General features: G+C 39.9%; 1 protein-coding gene across 1 annotated transcript in view; it reads right to left on the bottom strand.

Annotated features, from left to right (window-relative positions):
* The window catches only part of DNAH8 (dynein axonemal heavy chain 8), a gene marked incomplete at its 3' end in the record, with an annotated part of 330,699 nt that overhangs the window by 89,406 nt on the left and 216,947 nt on the right, over positions 1-24,346 (bottom strand). Inside the window, exons 74-82 of the mRNA XM_082847518.1 lie at positions 23,408-23,563; positions 19,393-19,548; positions 17,745-17,927; positions 13,586-13,691; positions 11,665-11,917; positions 11,375-11,565; positions 6,297-6,418; positions 3,173-3,291; positions 1,370-1,572 (exon numbers count right to left, since the gene is read on the bottom strand). Of these exons, the coding sequence (XP_082703644.1) occupies positions 1,370-1,572; positions 3,173-3,291; positions 6,297-6,418; positions 11,375-11,565; positions 11,665-11,917; positions 13,586-13,691; positions 17,745-17,927; positions 19,393-19,548; positions 23,408-23,563 (1,489 nt within the window). The remainder of the gene's footprint in view (positions 1-1,369; positions 1,573-3,172; positions 3,292-6,296; positions 6,419-11,374; positions 11,566-11,664; positions 11,918-13,585; positions 13,692-17,744; positions 17,928-19,392; positions 19,549-23,407; positions 23,564-24,346) is intronic.

The following is a 24,346-nucleotide window of genomic DNA, read 5'->3' as shown; positions in this document are numbered from 1 at the left end:
CAAAACCAGACAAAGATGTCACAAAAAGGAAAACTACAGGCCAATATCGCGGATGAACATAAGTGCAAAACTCCTCAACACAATACTAGCAAATAGAATCCAACAGCACATTAAAAGGATCATACACCATGACCAAGTGGGATTTATCCCAGGAATGCAAGGATTCTTCAATATATGCAAATCAATCAATGTGATACACCACATTAACAAATTGAAGGGGAAAAACCATATGATCATCTCAACAGATGCAGAAAAAGCTTTCAACAAAATTCACCACCCATTTATGATAAAAACCATCCAGAAAGTGGGCATACAGGGAACCTGCCTCAGCATAATAAAGGCCATATATGACAAACCCACAGCCAACATTGTTCTCAATGGTGAAAAACTGAAAGCTTATCCTCTAAGATCAGGAACAAGACAAAGTTGCCCACTCTCACCACTATTATTCAACATAGTTTTGGAAGTCCTAGCCACAGCAATCAGAGAAGAAAAAGAAATAAAAGGAATCCAAATCGGAAAAGAAGTAAAACTGTCACTGTTTGCAGATACATAGAGAATCCTAAAGATGCTACCAGAAAACTACTAGAGCTTATCAATGAGTTTGGTAAAGTAGCACGATACAAAATTAATGCACAGAAATCTCTTGTATTCCTATATACTAAGGATGAAAAATCTGAAAGAGAAATGAATGATACACTCCCATTTACCATTGCAACAAAAAGAATAAAATACCTAGGTATAAACCTACCTAAGGAGACAAAAGACCCGTATGCAGAAAACTACAAGACACTGTTGAAAGAAATTAAAGATGATACAAACAGATGGAGAGATATACCATGCAGACGTAGAGAATGGACTTGAAGACATGGGGAGGGGGAAGGGTAAGCTGGGACAAAGTGAAAGAGTGGCATGGACATATATGCACTACCAAATGTAAACTAGATAGCTAGTGGTAAGCAGCCACATAGCACAGGGAGATCAGCTTGGTGCTTTGTGTCCACCTAGAGGCGTGGGATAGGGAGGGTGGGAGGGAGACGCAAGAGGAAGGAGATTATGGGGATGTATGTACATGTATAGCTGATTCACAGCAGAAACTAACACACCATTGTAAAGCACTTATACTCCAATAAAGATGTTTTAAAAAAAACCACTATATGGTAAATGAGTGTGTTCCTCTCTGCACAAAGATATCTATATCACACACTCCAGGAGATCTGAAAGGGGAGGAAAGAAGGAGTTTAATAGTTTTCTAATATTTATGAATTTTATCAATATATTTATAAGAATAAGCTATAAAACTATGAAAGGCAAAATGTGAGGCAACAATATGGAGGTTTTGCTAAATTTCATAGGTTGCTGATCATACCCAGCTTCAGTTTCTTGGCCAATGCGTCAACTTGAATTGTGGGATCAGATCCCATGGACAGAAAACATATCAGAGGTGTTCGTGTATCACTTTCTTCCCAAGTTTTCTCCAGATTTAAGATAACTGGTTCTGTGTACTTTTCCTCCAAAGAATCTGCAATATACTTTCTTGCTTGAAAAACAGTACGGTCTGGGCACCAAGACCTAGAAATGCACACATGTTAGAGGAAATAAATTCAGGTTTTAAAAATTCTATCTAATGCTAAGCACATAAAGAACACATAGTTAGTTAGCAAAAGGATAGTGAGCTAATCCTCCTTTATGCAGATATGTGTAAGATGGATGGCAATGTTTTCTATCCTTGGATGAATGCAAGTTTGTTCATGTAGTTTTGATGCGAGGCATTGGCAAGGAGTAGGTCAGGGCCAGTTCTGTTGCCAATCTAGAAGGGAACTTAGAAGTCAACTGATCCAAACGTCTCATTTTCAGAGGAAGCTGCAACTACTCTGAAGCTTTAGTTATTTTCGTTTTAAAACACATCAGTGATTATCCCTAGTAACTAAGCTATCAGCTTCAGGGAAGCAATTCCTCATTCAAACCAATACACAGGAGCACATTCATTCTTTGACAAATATTTATGGAGTGAATACTATACATCACGCCCTGCTCTTGATGCCAGGGACTCAGCAGGGATGCAAGGGGAGGCGTCCTCTGCCAGGTCCAGTACATGATGGGGGCTGGCCTGCTGCATACTCGAGGTTCTACAGCCTTCAGAGGGAGATAATATGTCAATGGTGTTAGAAGTAGCTTGATCAGCAAGCATTTATTTAATACCATCTGTGTAGACTACACTGTAGCAGGTTCTGCACACAATGACACATTAAATAAATGTCATTTGATATTTTTAGATCACAGACAAACTCTATGGATTCTTCTTTGTTAGTAGATTGCATTATTCATTTGACAAAGATTCAATTTTAAAATGATGGATATAAGACACATCTATTCTAATAAAACAAAAACAAATAGCCATTTTGCAGTCTACAGGTCCTGAGGTCATCACTGCTGACAGCTCTGATCACTCTCAAAGAGTGACAACAACCAGGAAACAACTTTTCTAAGAAAACTCAGGGGTATAACATTAGGAAAGACAAAAACAACTCCAACATAATCCGACATCTTTTTGTTATTCTTTTGGTGGTTTCGTCTCCCCCAACTCTACCCTTCTGTGTTGCCCACCACACACACACACACCCCACCACACACACACACACACATACACACACACACACACACACACACACACATATCTTCCAATATAGAATCCTTCTTTGAGATACTGCATGTTGGGAAAACATGAAAAGTGAGAAAGAAAAGGAAGAATATTCTTCCTCAACATCACTTTCAAACTTTTGCTTCCATTTTAACAGCCAAAACAGCATTTATATGTTTCAGTAGCACAATATTCTTGGTTTTAGCTTAAAAACTAATTGCCTTGTAACTCTGTGAGATCTATTCTTTTACAGAAGTAAATTCAACAATAAATGATTCACTCAATGGTAAATGATGACCAAAGTGAATAGTACAAACATATTTTTCATACGTGTTTTGCTAAAAGCACTATCATTAACACGTTATCAAAATATACCTTTCACCATTTTATTTGCCATCCCAGACTTCAGTTGGGAAACACATACATCTATTACAGTAACTACTGGCACATAGTGAAGTAAGCTCACTGAGGTGGGATCTGTAATTTGACACTATAAAGTGATGCTCTAGGTCTGATAATACCTATTCTCACCTGATAAGTAAAAGCTTGTGGCAGGTATCTAGTGAGTCATTATATCCATCAGGGATGATTTCCTCCTCTGGAGCATCTTTATCAAACCAGATTTTCCATCCCTTCTCATTACGAGATATCTAAAATAAATAAGCTGATTAGTGAGCCCCGGGAATATATGCAATTAAAATTGAATAACCTGAGAAAGCCATTCTTTATAGGCAGCTAATTTTTTAAACATAACCACACTGTTTACATTTTTCTTCAGAACCAGTGACTCAGATAGATTGGATATTATGATTCCCTTTCAGTTTTTCCATTGCTCTTCTACGTTATTCGCTGAAATTAGGACTATGTATCAATTACGCTAAACGACTGGGCAGGAAAAAACATAGACCAGGGTTTCTCAACCTCCGCACTATGGGCATTTAGGGCCAGATTAATTTAGTGTTGAGAGAGGCTGTCCTGTGCATTTTACGTTGTTTAGCAGCATCCCTGGCTCTATCCACTAGTCACCAGGAGCACCTCTGCCCCTGATTTGTGGCAATAAAAAAGGTCTCCAGAATTGTCAGTGCACTCTGGGGTGTGGCACCAGGTTGCCCTTGGATGAGAACCACTGACACAGACCACTTTGATACCCAAACCTCTACATGTGGACCTCTACTTAAACCAGTGATAGATGACAAAATCAAAACTTTTATTTTCCTAGTCATCCCCCCACCTTGAGACCTTAAACCTAAGAATGGATGAAGTCGCTCCAAGAGCGGGTCTCAAACACCTGTTCTTTCAGAAGCATGGAGAGAACCACAGGTTTTCAGAGGTACTAAAGGATGCTCCCTGAAGTCCGAGTGCTGTCAAACTAATTACAGAAACTATAGATCAGTGAGCCTGACGCTGCTCCTCAGCAACAATCAGGCTGGATTATTTAGACAGTGTCTGAAGCGTGTTTTAAAAGCCATGGCAAGCACTAATAGCAAATATTTATATAGCAGATACTATGCGCCAGACCCAAGGACTGTACTTCTACTTCTATTATCCCCACTTTTTACTGAGGCACAGAGAGGTTAAATAACCGCCCAAAGTCCACACCACACAAGCAATTCATCATCTAGGATACAGACAGTGTGCAAGTTAATAACAAAACAATTGCTCTGTGAATCAGTTGCTCCAACTTTGTCCCTGGGATGCTAAAAGATGGAGACTTTCTGAAATGTTTCACAGCTGCCATCTTTCTCTGAAGATTGTAGCGGCTCTCCCTAGTTGGCTGCTGCCAAAAGAATCTGCCTGGCACAGGGCTTGGAGGGCCTGGGTGCTGCTGCAGCCCCACCCTACTGCACTGGTACCTGTGCTCTGCTACTCAGAGTGCCCCCTGCAGGTCTCCTCCACACTGGCTGCTAAAGAGGAGTTCCAAGAAGAAACAGGTGCGTATTCTCAACCTACTGGCCTTCCATCTGCTAATTTTGACTCTACCATATAAAGCTTTCAGGGCGAGCTGCATCTGTGATAGGATAACTCCCAGCGCCTTGCTCCTGCATTTCCCATTCCTGGCCCTCGCTGCTAGCAAAACCACCTCCAGGTGTTACACAGTTTGGCCTGGGATGCCGAGGCAGGGCAGCTGCTCTTTGAGGCTATTTTTGTTTCAGTTTCTGACACCCACTCAGCTGGGAGATTGATCTCCTGTTTCCTCCCCTCCTCCCACAGACAGGCCAAACTCTTGCCCATCTGATGGCAGGTCGCCCTGATGGCTAACTTCTGCAAGTTTGTGGAGAACAACTCTTCCTCTTCCCTTCTGGCCCATCCAATGGTGTAAAAGAAGCTGGACAGAAATAACTCATGGTGTCATGACCATCGGGTCAAATTACAGCTTTACCATGTATGGGCTATGTGGCCTTGGGCAAGTGCTTAACCTCTTTGAATCTCAGTTATCTCATCTATAAATCGTGTCAATAATACTTCGCTTGCACAGTTATTATTGTTGCAAAGTACCTACCCATAGTAAGCGGTAGTAGCCACCAGATTCTACACCAAGGGTACTTAAAATCTAACTGACCGAGGCAAATGATACTGTATATCCTTATATTAATATAATCCGTCAGCAGAGGTGTGATTTTTTCCAGTGGTACTTGAAGGCCACCTTTACCCAGTCTCGGACCAGACCCAGACCACTTTTTTTTTTTTTCAAAGTATTTGTTTGGACTTGGAAGACTCAGCTGTAGCTGTAGTACAAAACAAAGCTTACTGTCCACCACAGATATAGTCCAGGGACTTTATCCATTTGACTCTGACCCAACCATGGTGCATGGGTAAAGAATACATAATGTTCCAGAAGTACCCCTAAACAGACACACCTAGTGTACTCTTGGGTGGGGGATAGGATGTTTGTGGAGGGGAGGGAATCACATGGTGACAGTGCGAGGCTTCTGCCATCCTCAGCCTAGGGATAAGGCTACCAATCACTCACTTTGTCCATCACCAGCAACCGTAAAAAAGATGATTATCAGCATTTGACACTGGGAAACTGCAGGCCCTCCATTGGTGACACACAGTCGTAACCAACAGACCTCAGTAATATACAACTGTCTTTATTCTGAGTTGCATAATTGTTTTCCGGTGAGAGTTGAATCAACAACTAATCCACAATAACCAATTTACATTTTCAGATAAGAAAAACAGGTAAATCGGGGTCTGTTTCACCATTTTCACCATTATAACTTCACCATTTTATAAATATTTTCACCAATGAAATGACGGATTTTTTATAAAAGGACCTCAACCTCTTCACTTGCCTCAAATTCAAATTTGCTCAAATTATTTAATCATAGGCAGTGAAAACATGGAGTCTACAATAAAAGGGTCCACCCACCCAGAATAAAAGGGTTCTGATTCTGACAGCAACTCAAGCAGGTTATAAATGATCCATGCCCACCACACAAAAGTAAAGACAGTTGCCTGCACCTGTGAAAAGATTCCTTGGGATATCCTTCTGTCCACCGCCCCCAACCCCCCAGGAGAGCCACAGCGCCTTAAAGCTACACAAGTGTGTTGACTCCTCTGGGTGAAGGGTTTGTCACCAGGAGGCCCCAGTTTAAATGGTCCAGGTGTGTTTGGGTTTACAGATCTGTACTTTTATCCAACCCTTTATTACCTGGTTCATAATTTCTGCAAATTGCGGAAGTTTACTCAGTTCCACAAGATTCAGCCAGGTCATATCAAGGATCCAGCGAAACGGTTTGGGAGGGCAGGCTTTCAGATCTAGAGCTGCTCCCCCTGTGGAAAGGCATCAGTGAGAATCAGGTCAGCTTGTGCTCTGTTTTTTAGAAATTTATTTTCCAAATAATAAAAAACGAGATAACCATATCACACACAAAAATGGGAAAATTGGAAAATAATCACGTTATAGAAAATGTGGTTACCTTTTTTTGGTACAGTTCCTTCAAGTGTTAGTGATTTATACCATCTTATACAGATAGCAACTCCCTGTCATTTTTCCCTGCAAAGAATTTTTCTCACGTGTTTGCAGATGTTTGCCTTTTTATTGTTTTTTAACTACCTGAAATTTATTTTTTTTTTTTTTTTTTTTTTTTGCGGTACGCGGGCCTCTCACTGCTGTGGCCTCTCCCATTGCGGAGCACAGGCTCCGGACGCGCAGGCCCAGCGGCCATGGCTCACGGGCCCAGCCGCTCCGCGGCATGTGGGATCCTCCCAGACCGGGGCACGAACCCGTGTCCCCTGCATCGGCAGGCGGACCCTCAACCACTGCACCACCAGGGAAGCCCTGAAATTTATAATTTTGATATCAATGAATCGGTTGATCTTTTCATGTGTGATTTTAAAAGTCATTTCTTAGTCATCACTCCTCCAGAAGTTTGATATTCAATACTATTGAAATATTTTTTATCAGGTCAAAAAGACGGATAGATGGATATATGAAGGGATGGAGGGAAAGAGGAAGAGAGGAGTATAATACATCTGTGGGTTTTTAAGGGGGTAATTAATGTTCAAATCATTTATTCATTCATTTATTCAACAAACATTCACTGAGCCACCTCTATGTATCCGGCATATTCCAGGCACTGGGGATAAAGCAGAGGAAACCCAACAGGGCTCCTGCTCTCACCGAGTCGAGTGGAGAATGTGAGTGATAGCACTGGATTGTACTTTGAAGCAAATCACAAGTCAAATGAGCACATTCAGTGTGACAATCTTCACCAAGATGTGTGATTATATCTGCACTTTCAAAATTCCTCTATTGCATGTCTTTAGCAATGTTTTATCATAATAATTCCAGCTCTGTTGTTTAATTCAGATGTATGCCAAACAGTGGTTCTTGAACTTTTAAATTCTATAACCCTCCTGAAGAACTCATCAAATCCCTCCACTTCACTTACCAACCCGGGGACAAAAACAGGGGAGGTGGCGGGTGGAGGGGACTACAGGTCTCTGCTCTCCCCTCCAGCATCTTCCTGAGAAGGTGAATGAGCTGAAGTACTCCTTTCGTGTAAATCCCTTTGCTCCACCGTGGAGTCAGGGGCTCTGAGTGCCACAACACCTTTAGAACCTGTAAACCTTCCTCCCACATGCCCCCACCCCCTGCAGCGACCAGGTGAAAAGACCTTATTCTAGCACCATTTCTGCTAACACTGAGTTTACCATAGGAGAAGCAAGCCCTAGAGTAAGTCACCTGCAGATTTAAGGGATTCTCTCCTCTAACACGGAGGTAGATGCGTCCCTTTTCTTCTTGGTTGTTTCCCCCTCACAGTGATTTCATGTAAACATATACCTCAAAGACATCAGGAGAAGATATTTAAGCTACATCAGTGTTTCCAACATATCATGCACCTAAACTAACCCAGAACAATCACAGCCCATCCCGTTCCCCCAAATATCTTGGCTCTGCCACTCGCTAGCTGCATAAACTTGGACAAAAACTCAGTTTCTCTCAGTTCTCTCTTCTGCCAAATGAGCGTAATAATAGAATCCATCAGATTGATTGCTGTGAAGATTAAATAAATGAATGTATGTAGAAAGCCAACAATAGTCATGGCCCAGAGTAAGAGCTATGTAATCATTAGCTGTTATTTTGACATTAACTCTCTGTTTTGGAAGGCTCAGGTCCAATCCAACCTGGAAGGCAAGAGAATACCCTCTAATGTGTCTTTCTGTCCATGGTTTACAATAAAAGAAAGATGATATTTTTCTAAAATAACCAGGCAGGGGAAACAGGTATATCAATTACTCTACAGTGCAGGATTGCCCCTGGTATCTATTTCGTTTTTCAAAGTGTTCTGACATTCTCGGTTGAAGAAGAAAGTCAAAGCCACCTTCCAAATATTGCAGAAAACTAGTAGGAATTAATACAAAGGGAAATCAAACATTTCTGCTATGATAAATAAGTCTTTCTTCTTTCCCCCTTAAGTACTGAGTTCAAAATGATAAAAAATATCAATGATCTAAGGGCCATATTTGTTAACTTTGTAAAAAAACATTAAAAACAAAGTCCTACCATCTTTTTTTTTTTAGATTTTTTTTTTAATGTGGACCATTTTTAAAGTCTTTATTGAATTTGTTACAATATTCTGTTTTATGTTTTGGTTTTTTTGGCCTGGAGGCATATGGGATCCTAGCTCCCCGACCAGGGATCAAACCGGCACGCCCTGTATTGGAAGGTGAAGTCTTAACCACTGGACCACCAGGGAAGTCCCAAGGCCTACCATCTTTTAAAAAATAATTTGGTCAAGCTGTAAGCGGTTCAAAACTAATACAAACTGTACAATAAACCAGTTTTGTATTTTTTCCAACCCTTTTACTGTGCTTGACAGTGCTGACTGTACTGACAGTCCACCTATCATAAAATCCCAAATTAATCTTCTGAAGCGCTGCTCATGCTACTTCCCTGCTCATAAAACATGCGGTGGCTCTCTATCGCCAACTCAATTAAATCCAAACTCCTCTCACTGACTCTCCTGATCCTATACAATCCGGTTCTCCCTGACTCTCCAGTTTTATGAAATGGAGTCACAGATGTGCTCTAACCACAGCTCAGATGTGCAGCCTTCTTTACTTTTCTGTGACAAATCAAATCCTTCTCACAAATTCCCTCCCCACTGTGTTGCTGCGTTTCTCGGTCTCCTCTGATTTAAAGACTTTTGAAGAATCCAATCTCTTTCAGGGAATAGCTCTGGCTTGGCTGGGTGTGCTGGGTAGGGAGAGGTGAGGTGGGGTGGGTTTGTGTCTTGATGGGGAGGATGCCTCAGATCTACATGCTGCCCCCTAGGCTTCACTCATCCCAGTCACAGGCTGGGATCCTCTGAGCCACGACAAATCCTGTCTGACCTATGAGGGCATTAGGCTGCAGTCCACAGAGGTTGGTACTTTGTCGCTAGTTATAAAGTCCCCCTGTCCTGCAACTTCTTGGTTTGAACCCCAGACCCTCGCTGTGCACCAGCCCTCTCCGCATTTCCACAACCACACTCCCACCTGCCAAACCTTAGGCTTATCCATCTATCCACTACCCTCCACCGATGCTGTGATGCAGCTTCCATGTTGGATGCGGCTCTGGGGCACCTCCCTGCTCTCTTTGAATTTCGATGTGGCCATGCATCTTACTTTGGCTAATGAAATATGAGCGTGACGTGTGTCACTTGTGGGGTAACCTTTAAGAGCCAGCACACAATTTGCCACATCCTGTCCCTCTTCCACAGTAATTATGGAAGCAATTTGGATTCCTGGGCGACCATGACAAGCATGTCAGATAGAGAGTAAAGGAGAAGTATACTTTTGTTGTGCTGAAATTTGAGGATTGTTTTTATGGCCACAAAACCTGGCCTATCCTGACTAAAACTAGGTCCCAAAATCACATGCATTATGTCCCCTCTCTGACACTTCTCAAAGTAGCTCTTCTTTCAACCATCCAGACCAGAAATCTTTGCACAGAGCAGAAATCTTAGACTCATTTCTGACCCTCTCTTGGCTCTCACACCCAGTCCTTTGTCATTTTACTTTCATGAGCTCTCATATTTGTGTCTTCCTTTATATTCCCATTGTCTTCACCCTAGGATGGGAATGCATTTCCTGTGGTTGGGAAGCTTATAACAGACTCCCTTAAAGCACTTTTCTCTAATCCTACACATGTCTGCCAGAGTAACCTTCCTAAAGAACAATAAAAGGATCACATCACTACCTTACACAACTCCTTATTTCTTATCAGATCAAGAAATCCTTCCTCTAGGAACCAAGGCTCACCAATGTACATACTCCACTCATGTCTTTTTCCATGCTGTTCTGTCTTAGCATGGACGTTTTCTTCATTTCTACCTATCATCCATGGTCCATTTCAAATGTCACTTTCTTCTTTTGGGGGAGAAGGGCTGCCAGAAGATGATTTATTAAACTACTTATAAAGATCAAAAAAAATAAGAAAAAGATTGGACCATTTTCCCCAGGTATCAAATAACCTTAAAAATTCCTGGCTTAACCTGCAAAGGCATATTTTCCCAGGAGCTTTTCTTGATCTCACCAACCACATGTAATCTCTCCTTCCTTTTAGATATAACACTTTGTTTTTAGCTCTCTTATAACACAGGTTATTCTGCCTTATTTTGCAGGGTTTTTTTCAATTATCTTTATTTGAACTATGAGACTTTTATTTCTTTTAAAGCAATGTCTGTTTTTTCCTTGTATCCCAAACACCAGTATGGCAGGTTTGCATAGTATATGCTCAATAAATACTTGTTTAACTGAATTGAATGAAAATACCACTCTTTTGTCTCCTTAATTATACTTTTAACATGGAGATAAGCAATGAGCCGGGCTCTCTTCAAATATAAAATACAAGTGTGCTTTTTGTTACAGTCTTAAATGTCATTATAACCCCTTGCTTAAGGAATTGGTCTCTTGCAGTAGTAGAAAGATCATCACCTGAATCACTATTCTCCCCTTTGGCATTTGGGTCTCTTATTCATAAGCAACAATGCTCAAACTTAATTTAATTACATAACTAAAAACTGCAGAGTTAACACAGACCTGAAATCAATCATCTTGAGTAACCAGAATAAAATGAATGGAAATCGGTGGGGGATGAGGGGGAAGAGGTATACATAAAGAACTTCACTTCCATTAGAACTTAATTCCTCCGGGTATTACAAGAGTGGGTCTACAGGACATCAAAGAGCATACCTAAAGCAAACTCCTTTACATAGCACATCCATATCCCAAACCCTTCACCTTTAATGAGAGCCTGAAACTCTCTGTGCTTCACCGTTCCTCTCTGAAGATCGATTTTTAAGGTCATGAGGAGCACAAAGAGGAACTTGTGGTTCTCGTACAAGCCTCTGACAGAATATGTAAAAACTTCATATGTCAGATACTCAGTAATATTTGTAATTCTCTTTTGAGGCAGTGGAGACTTCTCAGACCTGCAATATGTTTTAAAAATCAAAGAGGTAAAAATCCATTTCTAAGAGAGTAGGTAGGAATACACACAAAATTTGGGGGGCAAGGTAGTGAGGCCCCACCTGGCCATGGACTGGTCAAATAACTTCAAGAACTGGGCCAGCGAGGTCTGGTACATGATGTTGACCATGCTCATCTCTGTGATGAGAAAGTAGAGGATGCTGCCTCGGGTGGCCACGGGCCGGAACTCCTCCTGGGCCGTGTTAATCTTGATCTCTGTTTCCGCGGCCACGTGTAGTTTTTCACTTACTTCAGCTGCTGTCTGCTTGGTGGTGTGGAGGACACCGATGAGAGATTCGTCATCTACCAAGGAACCTAAAAACCAAACAGGAAAGCTGTGGAACACAAGACGGGAAAGCCGCAAAACGAGATGCATCACTTCTGAAATCACCGCGTTAATTTTCAACTTGACTTCTTCAAAGCCCACAGGATGGAAGGGCAGAATCTTAAGACATGAGAGGCTTCCAGTCTAACCAGGCATCCGATGCCTGAATCCGTTCTAAACATGCCTGCCTAGGGTTTGTCCCCCACTCTGCCTGAAAATCTGCAAAAGGCAATTCTCAAGGCAGCCCACAAATCTGGTCTTCAACTGTCTGAAGAAAATTCACATCTCCCTCCAGTCCCAGTGGTTTCAGCTGTTCCTATGACGTGGCTTTCACCTCCATTATCATCTTGATGGTTCCCCTCACAGTATCACAGGCTTTTCCTTCCCACTTGTCTCGCAGTGTGAATTACACACCAGCTTACAGGTGAATCGTACTTTCTCTACTCCTGCTTTAGTTCAACAGTCCTTGACATTGAGAACTCTGGTCCTTCTATGTCTCTAACGAGTTAGGAGACAGTTGAAGTGTCTAACCAGGAAGAAAAATCCTGATTTTATTTTTAGTTTTACTCTTCATTATTGTTTTTAACAGACATAACATGTCTACGACAATAAACATAGAAATAAAAATATCTCAATTTTAAGACACAGAAAGGTGCTCTGGAGGTGCTGAGATAACGGTCACGATATCTGCAGAGAGCGGTGCTCTGGCCTACCTAGAAGCAGGTGGGTGCTTCTGGAAGGTGCTGAGTTACTTGCTCTGATGGGCACGCTAGGTCTGCTAGGGAAGTCCAAATTGTGACTAACCTCAAACTCTTGGCTGGATCCTCAGTCAGCCCTCCTTGGTAATATTTACAATGCCCAGAGGCATCAAATGGCTGGGAGATGTCATGGACCAGGAGACAGACAACTTCATTAGCACAAGCAGTGCAATGAAGGCAGATAAAAGGCCTTTTCCATGAGGTCACCTTAAAGTGCTGGAGACTGCTGTGAGAGTAACACTTAATGTACTTCTGGGAGGTTAAGTTTTTTTGTTTTTAAATCCAAGGGTTAAAGTGCTTTTGGGAAGTATTCATCATTAGATTGCTAATGAATGGTAGAATTTAGGTTGCTGTAATTTGCCTACTACAGAACAATATATCCCAGGGGGTGGTATGATGATCTGACTGCCCAGAGGAGAACCTATCCCTGACTTCTAAGTGGGAGGTCAAGTCCAGAGTGACTGAGCCTGGGCTGCTCAAGTGTCTCTGACAACATTACACACATCATAACCCACTGTGGCAATTGCATTTCAACACCAAATGAAAGAGTCAATCTAAAAAACACAAAATAGATTGAGCACATTAGTCTCCTTTCGGCAAGCAAATTAGCCTGTTGTGAGTTACCTAGCTGTATTGGGAGCCCTTATTTTTCTCGGGAGAGAGCAATTATATCAAGAAAACTGTGTTATTATCAAATGCTCAGATGCTGGTTGCTAATTCAGATATCAGATTCTCTGCAGTCCCTCTGTAATGTCTAGATGGAAATTGCCTTGCTTGTTTTTGCGTGGATAACTCAACTGTTTCCTAATATCTGTAATCATGAGAGCATTGAAAAGAGGGTACAAGAAATCCTTAGTTATTCACAATCCATTATGTGATTATTTCTTAGTAACACAATACCTTTTGTAGTACTTAATTTGTAGAGAAGGTTATCTTCAAGTTCTTTCATCTTCCGCTTATTAAAAGTCACATCCTCCAAAAGTTTAACCCTCTCAGACTCTAACTCCTGTTATTAAAAAAAAATAACATCAGAACTGTAATTACCAGTTATTATGGCAAATGCAACCTACTAGTGTTTATTATTCATTTTTAAAAGTTTAAACAAAAGTGCCATTCAAATGACACTATCGTTAGTCAAATCTATCTATTCGTATTTTTATTTCTCTGGACAGTTTTTTAAAGATTATGCCCATTAGCATTAAGTTTCCATAGCACTTACACGGGCATGAATGAGATAAACCTGCTAAAATAATTTTGCTCAGCTCTCTTCTCAACTTTAAGTTTTTTAAAATTAAGACTGTCCCATTCTCTTGACCCTGTTCCCATACACCGCCTCAGTCAGAAATGCTAACTTCATTTGCAGTCAGAAGGGCTAGAGACAAAGAAGCATTAATACCAAGTAACCAAGAGGCCACTCACGCCAAATGGAGCTCCTGAGCTGGGACCTGACTATAGGAACACCAGGCACCTGCTTTGACATAGCCAGCTGCCAATACAAATCCATTTTCCATTTTTTTGCATCTTCTACCAGAGGGGCTAAATTGGATGCCTGGAAGGTATATTCTTTTCTACATAAATAATATAGTCTTAAAATTATACTTTGAAAAAAATTTCAAACTTTCAGAAAAGTTACAAGACTGGTACAATGAACTCTCATATACCCTTCACCTAGATTCCTCAAATAACATTTTGCTTTATCACTATTTCTATATAATACTTTTTATCATTACTGTTATTATTACTGCTGAACTGTTTGCATATGTCATGATACTTTATCTGTAAAAACTTTAACACATCTCCTAGGCAACAGGACATTCTCTTATACAACCATAGTGTAATTTTCAAATTCAGAATATTTAACATGGATATAATACTCTTGCTAAATATAGAGTAAATTAAATTGTCTCAAAAGCATTCTTTATAGCATTTTTTTAATATTACTTTAAAAAACTTTTTTTATTTATTTATTTTTGGCTGCATTGGGTCTTCATTGCTGCACACAGGCTTTCTCTAGTTGCGGCGAGCGGGGGCTACTCTTCGTTGCGGTGCGCAGGCCTCTCATTGTGGTGTCTTCTCTTTTTGCGGAGCACAGGCTACAGGCGCGTGGGCTTCAGTAGTTGTGGCACATGGGCTCAGTAATTGTGGCTCGCGGGCTCTAAAGCGCAGGCACAATAGTTGTGGCACACGGACTTAGGTGCCCTGTGGCATGTGGGATCTTTCTGGACCAGGGCTCGAACCCGTGTCCCCTGAACTGGCAGGCGGATTCTCAACCACTGCGCCACCAGGGCAGCCCTGTAGCATTCTTTTTTGCTCTTATACAGAATCACACACTGTACTTAGAATTGCATTAAAAATGTGTTTTTAAACTACTTATTTGAGAAAGTTTCTTGAAAAACTGCTACGGAAATACCACCACTTTCAGAAAGTCTTCCTAAACCAGTTTGTCAGTTAAAACCCACAGCACGGCATTCCTCTGTACATCTACTATGGCTTGCATCACAATCTATGTGTCAGCTATATCCCTCCAACTAGATTCTGTGCATCTAGAGGGCAGGAACTTGTCCTATTAATTTTTAAAAATTGAAGTATAGTTGATTTACAATGTTGTGTTAATTACTGCTGTACAGCAAAGTGATTCAGTTATATATATATATATGTATATATATATATATATTCTTTTTTTATATTCTTTTCCATTATGGTTTATCATAGGGTATTGAATATAGTTCTCTGTGCTATACAGTAGGACCTTGGTGTTTATCCCCTATTCATTTTTGTATCCTTGACAGCACTTATCTTGAGGCTTTGCAGAGAAGCGACTCAACCTAATAAATATTTGTTAAATTGAAGTGTACTGAATTTAGTTCAACAACTTTATTTTACATCTGGGGAAACTGAGGACCCAGAAATATTAACTCCAAATAACATGGCAATATAATACACACAGCTACTTACTAGAAGGGATGAGCCTAATATCCTTGTCCCCCAACTCCAAGACTAGTATACTGCCATTGTACTAGTGGCTTGCAGTATTTGATGGGGTGGTGATGAAGATCATGGCTGTATTTGCAGAGAATAGCTAATGAATTGTCTTCATTAAAGCAGTCATCCCAACAGTGGCAGTATAGAAATATGTGGACAAAATGAAATCATGTTAGCGTCCTTTTCAGTGTGATATGGAAAAACAAGCATCATGGTACAATGGACGACTTGTGAGTTTTACAGCATGAACTGTAGAGCTTATCTACGAGGCTTGGCAGGGTGGAAAGTCTATGTGCTCTTATGGGTTAAGACCTTATTCTCCTTGGTCTCCATTTGTTCATCTGTAAAATGGGGGTGTAAGAGCAGGATTGTTAGGAGGGTTAAACATCACAGTCAGGATGTCCTCCTGCAGATTAAGTGTGCACTTTGTTTTTTCCAGCAAGGCTGGTGTTAGCATCCTAGTGCATCTCTTGAAGAGGAAGTTAAGGCCTAGAAGAGTGAGCATGGGGCGCTCTGGGGACGTGGAGTGTACTTTAGATGGTGGTGTGGGCTGCCTTACAGAAGTTAGTGTAGCCTGCATGGGGGATCTGGACCAATGAGGCACCATCTCAGAACAGACCAACAGCACCAGGTAGACCAAGAAGGAAGGACTAATTTTCAACAGTTGATACCACATGGCCCTAAGAGGTGATCGAGGCAGTGAGCTGAGGGGTCCATGCTCTCTGCCAGACTGTGAAAGTGAGATGATTCCCTTTCTAGATTGCATAAGCCCTGGGCAGTTTCTTGGAAACTATGATCAAACAGCTAATGAGGGGGAACTTCCCTGGTGGTCCAGTGGGTAAGACTCCATGCTCCCAATGCAGGGGGCCCAGGTTCGATCCCTGGTCAGGGAACTAGATCCCGCATGCATGCCACAACTAAGAAGTCTGCATGCCGCAACTAAAGATCCCGTGTGCCACAACGAAGATCCTGTGTGCCCGCAACTAAGACCTGGTGCAGCCAAGATAAATAAATAAATACATAAATATTAAAAGAAAAAAAATCAGCTAATGAGAGTGGAAGCTGGAACTGGGCTCCTTTTACTCCACCAGACTGGCTGCCTTTCAAGGGCCTGCCCCAAGTTAGCCATTTCTTGTTAACCAGGTAGGATTTTACTTCTCTTTTTACTGAGCCCTCTATTTATCTGGTGTCAGTATCATTTCTCTTTTCCTTTTTGAATCTTCCTCTGTATTTGTAGCCATCTGTTCATATCACTTCCTTTCCTCCTTTCCTTAAGTCTTCTGCCATTCTTTCTCTCACCCTCCCATTTTATGCATCTCTGGTCTTATTATTTCTAACCTTGCCTTTTCCTTGAAACCTTAATACTAACATTAATTACGTTTTAGCAAATATAAACTTTCTCAGATTTTATAAATATATTTTATACAATGAAAATATATAAAATTATATTTTATACATAACATTTAATGTTTTCTGAGCTTTATCTTAAAACTTAATCTATCAGTCTCTTAAAATCTTCCAGCCTTAACTTTTTCTTTGTTTTATCAGAACCCTCAATTATACTTAATTTCTCTGCTTCAGTGCAAGTTTCATTTAATTAAGATAAAAGTATGGCTCTCTAGATCATTAGATTATTAGATTGTGGTGTTATCAATTACAATCAAGTACTATCAATTACTATTGCAGTGTAGTAGTTGAAACTACTATAGTGGTAACAATACTCATTCAGAGCAAGTTCTTCTTTTCCAGGATCATTATTTTATTGAATTTTCCAGGTGTATCCAAGACTATTCATCCATAGGGCGATAGATATGAAAGTCAACATACCCAAAGCTTTAAAGTCAGAAGTAGAAAGAGTGGTGTGTGTGTGCACGTGTGGTTTTGGTGTTGGAGGAGAGGTGAGTTACATGATCTCTCAACAGGACTTGAGACTACAAAACAAATATTTATGCTAACAAAGGTAACTATGATTTGCTCAATTTTTTCTTTTCCATATACTCAACAATTTCCCAATACATTTAAAACGTTTATTAAAATTTATTATAAGTAGAAGTTCTTTACCTTGAGAAATTATTACCTGTTTCTCTGTTAGAATTACCCTCCTTAGTAACTGGTTCTCAAGTCCTTTCATGGTAACAGTAAAATCAATGACTGACGTTTTAGCATTGATCTCAGGGGTAAAGGCAGGGTTTGGTAACTTTGTTGTAATATAAAGTTTAAATGTATCCATGATATCACATTCCTTATCTCCGACCTTCACCTACATCAATTCAAATATTAAATTACAAACAGCTTAAAGGACAAGACAAGAAATTTGGGTTCAGTTTAGGAGAGAGTTTATCAAAAGTCAGTGCAGTGAAATGAATGAATTACAAAAATCAGTTGTAAAATTTTAATCAGTGATCTTAAATAATAAAGCCTATTCCATTAGAATAATTTAGACTTGTGGTCCTGCCTGAAAATGTTTTTAGCCATGACACCAAGCAAATTAAATGAAAAATTTATCCAAAACAAATGTTGAATAAAGGAAAACTCAGACATGCCTCATATTTGATTGTTTTTTCCCACCTGAGGAAATTGTTTCCTGCTATGGAAATTTGTTGTGTTTATAAGAAGTGAAAAAAAAAAAAGAAGTGTTATTTCTTTTTGCATTTCACAGTCATATCTGAAGCATATTTGACAAGAGAAAGGGTTAATGAAATTTTCAGAGAAAAAAATGCCAACTTTTTTCCCCAGAAAGATAACACTTATCTTAAACACCACAATTTTCAGTGTATTGAAAACAACTGGGTTTGCTACCTAACACTCAGGTGGAAATTATAACATTTTAAAATGACTTAAAATTTTAATTAATTTTAATCCTTCCTGTGATTGAAAACCACATTGCTAAGGCACTAATTCTCAGGCATCATGACCTTCACATTGCAGATAAGAATCTGGGTCTTTTAAAAGGCCTTCAGGAATGGACATACTACAACCTCTTTTGCCATATTAAATATGGCATATAAAAGAATTCACATTATGAAGAAAATTTTTCTGAATAAATCTGTCTTTGTTTAATGAGAAAACTGGCATTCTTATTCACTGATATTCATGAAATTAAGTTGTCCAAAGCAAAAAATCTCAGTCAGAAATGCTGTCATTCAATAAAACCACAGAAGCCTAAAAGTAAAGAATGAAACCAATTAAAAAAGAGACACTTGCATTGAAAACAATGCATGTTATCACCAATGATCGGGAACTGTATTCCACTGCTTCCAGCAAAGTCTGAGTTTGGATTGAAAGTTTATAAAGAGAGAAATAAAATCAATGTCCATAGACTTAACTAAAAATGCCATTTTATCCAGTGAGGAAACACAGGCTTTATTGTATAGATGTATACATGGCTTGAAAACCAACTTTCTCAGAGCTGCTAAAATGTACATATTTTGTGTGTAACACTAATATATTATTATTATTATGACAAGATGCCTTTCCTTAATATGTTAGTTTTGGATAAACGGCTATTGTTACCAAGATATTGTTGTCCCCCTGTATTTTTTATATACTATTTTTTAAAAAAGGAACACTGAATATGAGTTTGGAAATAATTTTTTTCCAGCATGTCAAATAGTACCACCTGAAGGAAATTGTCTTCACTGCTATGCTCAAAAAGATAAGTAGATGTCACCATTGTTCTTTTCTTCTTTTCCTTTTCTTTTTTTTCCCCCTTTTTCGAAGCTCACCTTGAAAGTGGTGCCTGATTTAAGGAAATTCTTTTCTAATACATTATCCAGGGCTGGATCCAGCTCTTCACGAATGTCCTCAATGAGAAGGGGTCGGCCCAAGGAAAGACTGTCCTCCAAATGCGTGCGGAAATACTTATGGTTCAGAGAGGTTATCTACAAATAAAGAGTTCATTGCTATATAAATGTTACAAAGAATGTGCCTGTTCCTGAGTGGAAACCAGAGATATGTTGGATAAGTGACTAAGAATTCTAAGGACTGTATAGGAAGACTTACTTATAAAAATGAAAGTAACAAACAAAAATTAATTTTCAAAACTTGGTGGGTCATGACTTTGTGGAAGCCCTGGGTGTGTAATGGGGGTCTCTCAGATCAAAAGAGGAGAATCAAGTGGCATTCCTTAGATGGAAGGTCAGAGCTCTGCTCCGGCAGACAGAAGAGAAGTGATCAAGGATTAATCCTTTAAACTTACATAGCTACAATCATTCAGATAAAGCAAACTAACTTGCATTTTTGTGATATTCACTTATCTTCTCAGGACACCTATGAGATGAATAAATGATTAAAAAATAAGCATGGAAATGTCAAAAATGATACACTGAGTCAAACTAAGGGTCCATCCATGTATTCTGTCTCTAAGAGTGACATAAAATAAGAATATGATACTTTGCATAAAATCAACCTAAAAAGACTTATACATTCACTTTTTATATTTTTACATTAAAAAAAATTAGAATTCTGAATGCCTGGTGGGGCCCCCCAGTTTTAGATCAATGTTTGTTATTAGTTAAAATAGACACACTGGGCTGGTTGATCTTTGCATTAGCCAATTGGCTTTGAACTCTTCACTTCTCCAGTGATCCCTCCCGCTGCCTAAGTGTGAGGATTCCCAAAGGTTCAGTCCTCAACTCCCTACCTTCTTATACGCTATCCTCTGAATTCAACTATTGCCTTTATGCTACTGTGAGTGCCGATCCCAAGACGCAAGGAAGATCCACTGGGACAGCAGGTGATTAGGAGAGTGAAATTTAAAAATATTATCTCCCACTTGCAACGAAAAAAGGTGTGGAATTGAAAAATTAAATAAGTCTATCTTTGTCCTGTTTTGGTTAAAAAGGAAATAACTAAAACAAAATATCCTGCACACGAAGGAATTTTTTCCCCCAGATGGATAGCTTTATTTATAGAAATGATGTGCTGTGAAAGACCTTACTATGAGTTGATAAGGTAAATGAATCTAAACAAAGAGCTTCAACTAGCTTACTTAAACAAGATGAAACAAGGTCCCAGGAAAACTAAACGTAATTGTCCTACTCTATTCCCCAAGACGCAAACTCTATTTTTGTGATGTCCTTCCCAAGTGTGATGGTTAATTTTATGTGTCAACTTGACTGGGCCAAGGGATGCCCAGATAGCTGGCAAACATCTTTTCAAGGTGTGTTTGTGAGGTTGTTTCTGGAAGAGATTAGCATTTGAGTCGGTAGACTAAGAAAAGATGGGCCCCATCCATGTAGGTGGGCATCATCCAACCCATTAAGGGCCTGAATAGAACAAAAAGGTGGAGGAAGGGCCAATTTGCTCTCTGCTTAGGCTGGGACATCCATCTTCTCCTGCCCTTGGGACCTCAGACTCAGACTGAGGCTTACACCATTGACTCCCATGGTTCTCAGGCCTTCTAGGGTTTGGACTGGAACGACACCACTGCCTTTCCTGGGGCTCTAGCTTGTAGATAGCAGATCTAGGACTTCTCAGACTCCATAATCCCATAAGCCAATCCCTCATAATAAAACTCTTTCTATATATCTATACCTAGATATCCTTTCAGTTCTGTTTCTCTGGAAAACCCTGACTAATACACCAAGTAAAAAAATAATTTTCAAATTGTCAATTTATTAAAGATTACCTTTAACCACCTTCAATATCTTTTGTAAACTTGAAATACTATCTTAGAGTCATAATTTCAGGTTTAATTCACTTGATTCTTCTCATGGAGGAATGCTTGTGGTAGCCACCACAAGAGCCTGTATCTCCTGCACGGATACTCTGGCATTCAGGCTTTACAAAGGAGTCAGTGAATTCTTTATAGGGGAATTAAGTGAATACATTCTCTTTCCAGAGGTCAGAGCTGTAGGTGCTGGAGAGGGCATTGAAGATGGCCTTGATGCAGCCCTGGACATATAAAATATGTTTTGTTTTTCATTTATAAAGTGTTTCATTTTTCATTTTGCCTTCCTTCCCAAGCACAGAAATAATAGTTTTGTTTCATTTTATTTTCTTTTATTTGTGTTTGTGTATGTGCTTATCCACATATTCAGAAAAATAATGTTTTCTGAGTAAAAAGGATGCAGTTCAATTTGCTTACATCCTAGCAGTTGATGGTTTTTAAAATAAGGAAGTGTCTCTGGCATATTTCTGTTACTTCCTCAAGAAGCTTCTTGGGACAGGGTTGCATCAGGAAGGACATGACTGAAGGCTATCAATGAGTTTAATGCCGAAATGGAGAGATAAAGACACAATCAGGAAAAATAAGAATAAGATGAGCAGGGAGATCAACAGCCAAGGAAGACAAGAGGAGTGAGGAAGGGAGCAAGGGACAAGTTATAGCTGAGCTGGATCCAGGGAGCTGGGTTCAGGAGCAGGAACGCCACTCATGCACTTCTGTGTCTACAGCTCCTCAGGAACTGCGTTCTCATCGACTCCCTTTCCCTTAACTCTTCCCTTCCACTTATGCTCACTTCCCAGGACTTTTCTGGGCTTTCTAAGTAAACACGGACTGGAGTCTTAATGAGGTGGGAGTATCTTGAGGTGATCCAGAGTGCTAGACAGTGTCCACGTGCCTGCAAAGCCCTGATCTCAGAAGGAAATCTTTCAATGTTTCACCATTAAATATGGTGTTTCTTGTAGGCTTTTTGTAAATACTCTTTATCTGATTAAGGAAGATCTCTCCTAATCTTAGTTTGCTGGAAGTTTTATCATGAATTGCTGTTAAGTTTTTAAGTTTTACCAACTGCTTCTTCTGCATTTATCAAGATGACCACATGATTTTTCTGGGTTTGTTTGTTTTCCTGTAATGATGACACACTTTGATTAATTCATTTAATCCAATAAATATCATAATTACTACCCTATATAAAGAGCTGCGCAGAAAATATAAAGATGGTGTAAAACCATAAGCCTTGCTAACAAAAAGTTTATGGTACATTAGAGATAGAAGACAAACGTGCAAAGAGCAATAATTTAAGGCAGGCTCCTAGTCCATAACAAAAATACAAGATGCGTGAGGAGTCAGGACAGGCTATATTAAGCTGGGGACTCAGGCAAGTTTGGGTAAAAGTAGCATTGGATGTGGACTTTGAATAATGTTTAAGATTTTTATCTGGGATGTAAGCAAAGTGGGCAGTTGGGTAGAGAAGACATTCTGGTAAGCAGACATAGTACAAGCAAAACTATGCATCCAGAAGGCTTGGAAGTGGGAACAGTGTCGAGGAAACAATGAATAGTCCATATTGTAATATTGAATTGAAACATCCATGTAACAAGATCTCCAAAGGAGCCAGGAATGTTGGAGTCCTGCCTTTGTCTACCTCTACCTTAGGATTAACACCTTGGTAAAATCCAACTCCAATACTGGACTCTAGCATGCTATGTGGTACTACCAAGTGGCTAAGCTAGGTTGGAGCAAATGGCCTTAAACTGAGGAATCACAAGTCTTATTCTTGTCATTTTCTTATAAGCCCAAACTCAAGGACCAGAATAAAGGCCACATCCAACACTGGCAAAAGCAATTGAGCCAGAAAAATGGACAGAGAGAAGGAGAGTGAGATCAAGAGAGAGCACAAGAGAGAAAATAATCAGAGCATTTGTCCCAAATCACTGTTACAAAACTCAAGGGTGTAAAGTAGCAAACAATTATCATCATAGAGATGACAACTTTATGACTGACAGATTCAACTGAAATTGTGGGAAAACGCCATGATTTCAAGATTACTTTCCCATGCACCAAATGGTACATACCTGCAAGTCATTTTCTTTTTCCTTTGATTTAATCCAAGTTTTGCCTTGAGTTTGTGGGTCTATGAGGAGTGGGTATCTGGTGGCCTTTGTCACAATGATGCCGTTCTGAATGGAGAGGTCATCTCCTGGTAATCCCTGCAGCCCCCACTCACCAATCTGAATAACAGGAAATGGATGTGGCCATTCAAAGGAACACAGGAAGGCTTTTGTTAGTGATTAACAGTGCCACGATATAAAAGAATTTAAAATTTGGACATATTTGTCCCATTGAGACTATGGAACAAGTACCTAGAAAAAAAACCAAACTCGTAAATGTGAACCAAACAACATCAAATTAAAAGAAACAGATATATCATCTAATAAATCCTTTCTCTAGGAACCCAAGACTAGGTTTAGTCCTTTATATTGTGTTTTCATACTTATGAGGAAATATTGTAAATTGATTGCATATTAAACCTGATCTGGGGATTCTGAAGCATGGTTGCTGAACATTCAGAGAACAGCAGGGACTTGAAATATGGTGAGACTGGGCGGGTGGTGGGATCCAGATGGGCTGGAGGTGGTGGAGATAATGAATATTCTGAGACCTCAGAGTAGGTAAGCCCTAAGGGTTAATTTTAAGTCTCTGAAACTTCCCCTTCCTGCCCTCTGGTTCTGCTTACATGGGGGAAGGGACATTGCATAGCTGGAGGCAGAGAAATTAGGGGAGATGAAATATTATATTGGTAGGAACTCATTAATGACGTTTTTCTTAATATTTCCTTTCAAAATCAAGAGGGAATTGTCAGCCTGGCTCCACGTGGTCAACAAAATCATCCAAGATGCAATGAGCCAACCAGCCTCCACCTTCGTTAAATTATCCCAGCTCCACCAAAAGCCACAATCGACAAAGAATATCCTGTCCCACTTCACCTCACCTGTGCCCAGTGCATCTCCAAT

The sequence above is a fragment of the Leucopleurus acutus genome (assembly GCF_964270905.1).
Source record: "Leucopleurus acutus genome assembly, chromosome: 10".
NCBI classification, from domain to species: domain Eukaryota; kingdom Metazoa; phylum Chordata; class Mammalia; order Artiodactyla; family Delphinidae; genus Leucopleurus; species Leucopleurus acutus.
Note: the sequence above shows the minus strand (reverse complement) of the source record. Positions and strands in the feature narration are given on the sequence as shown.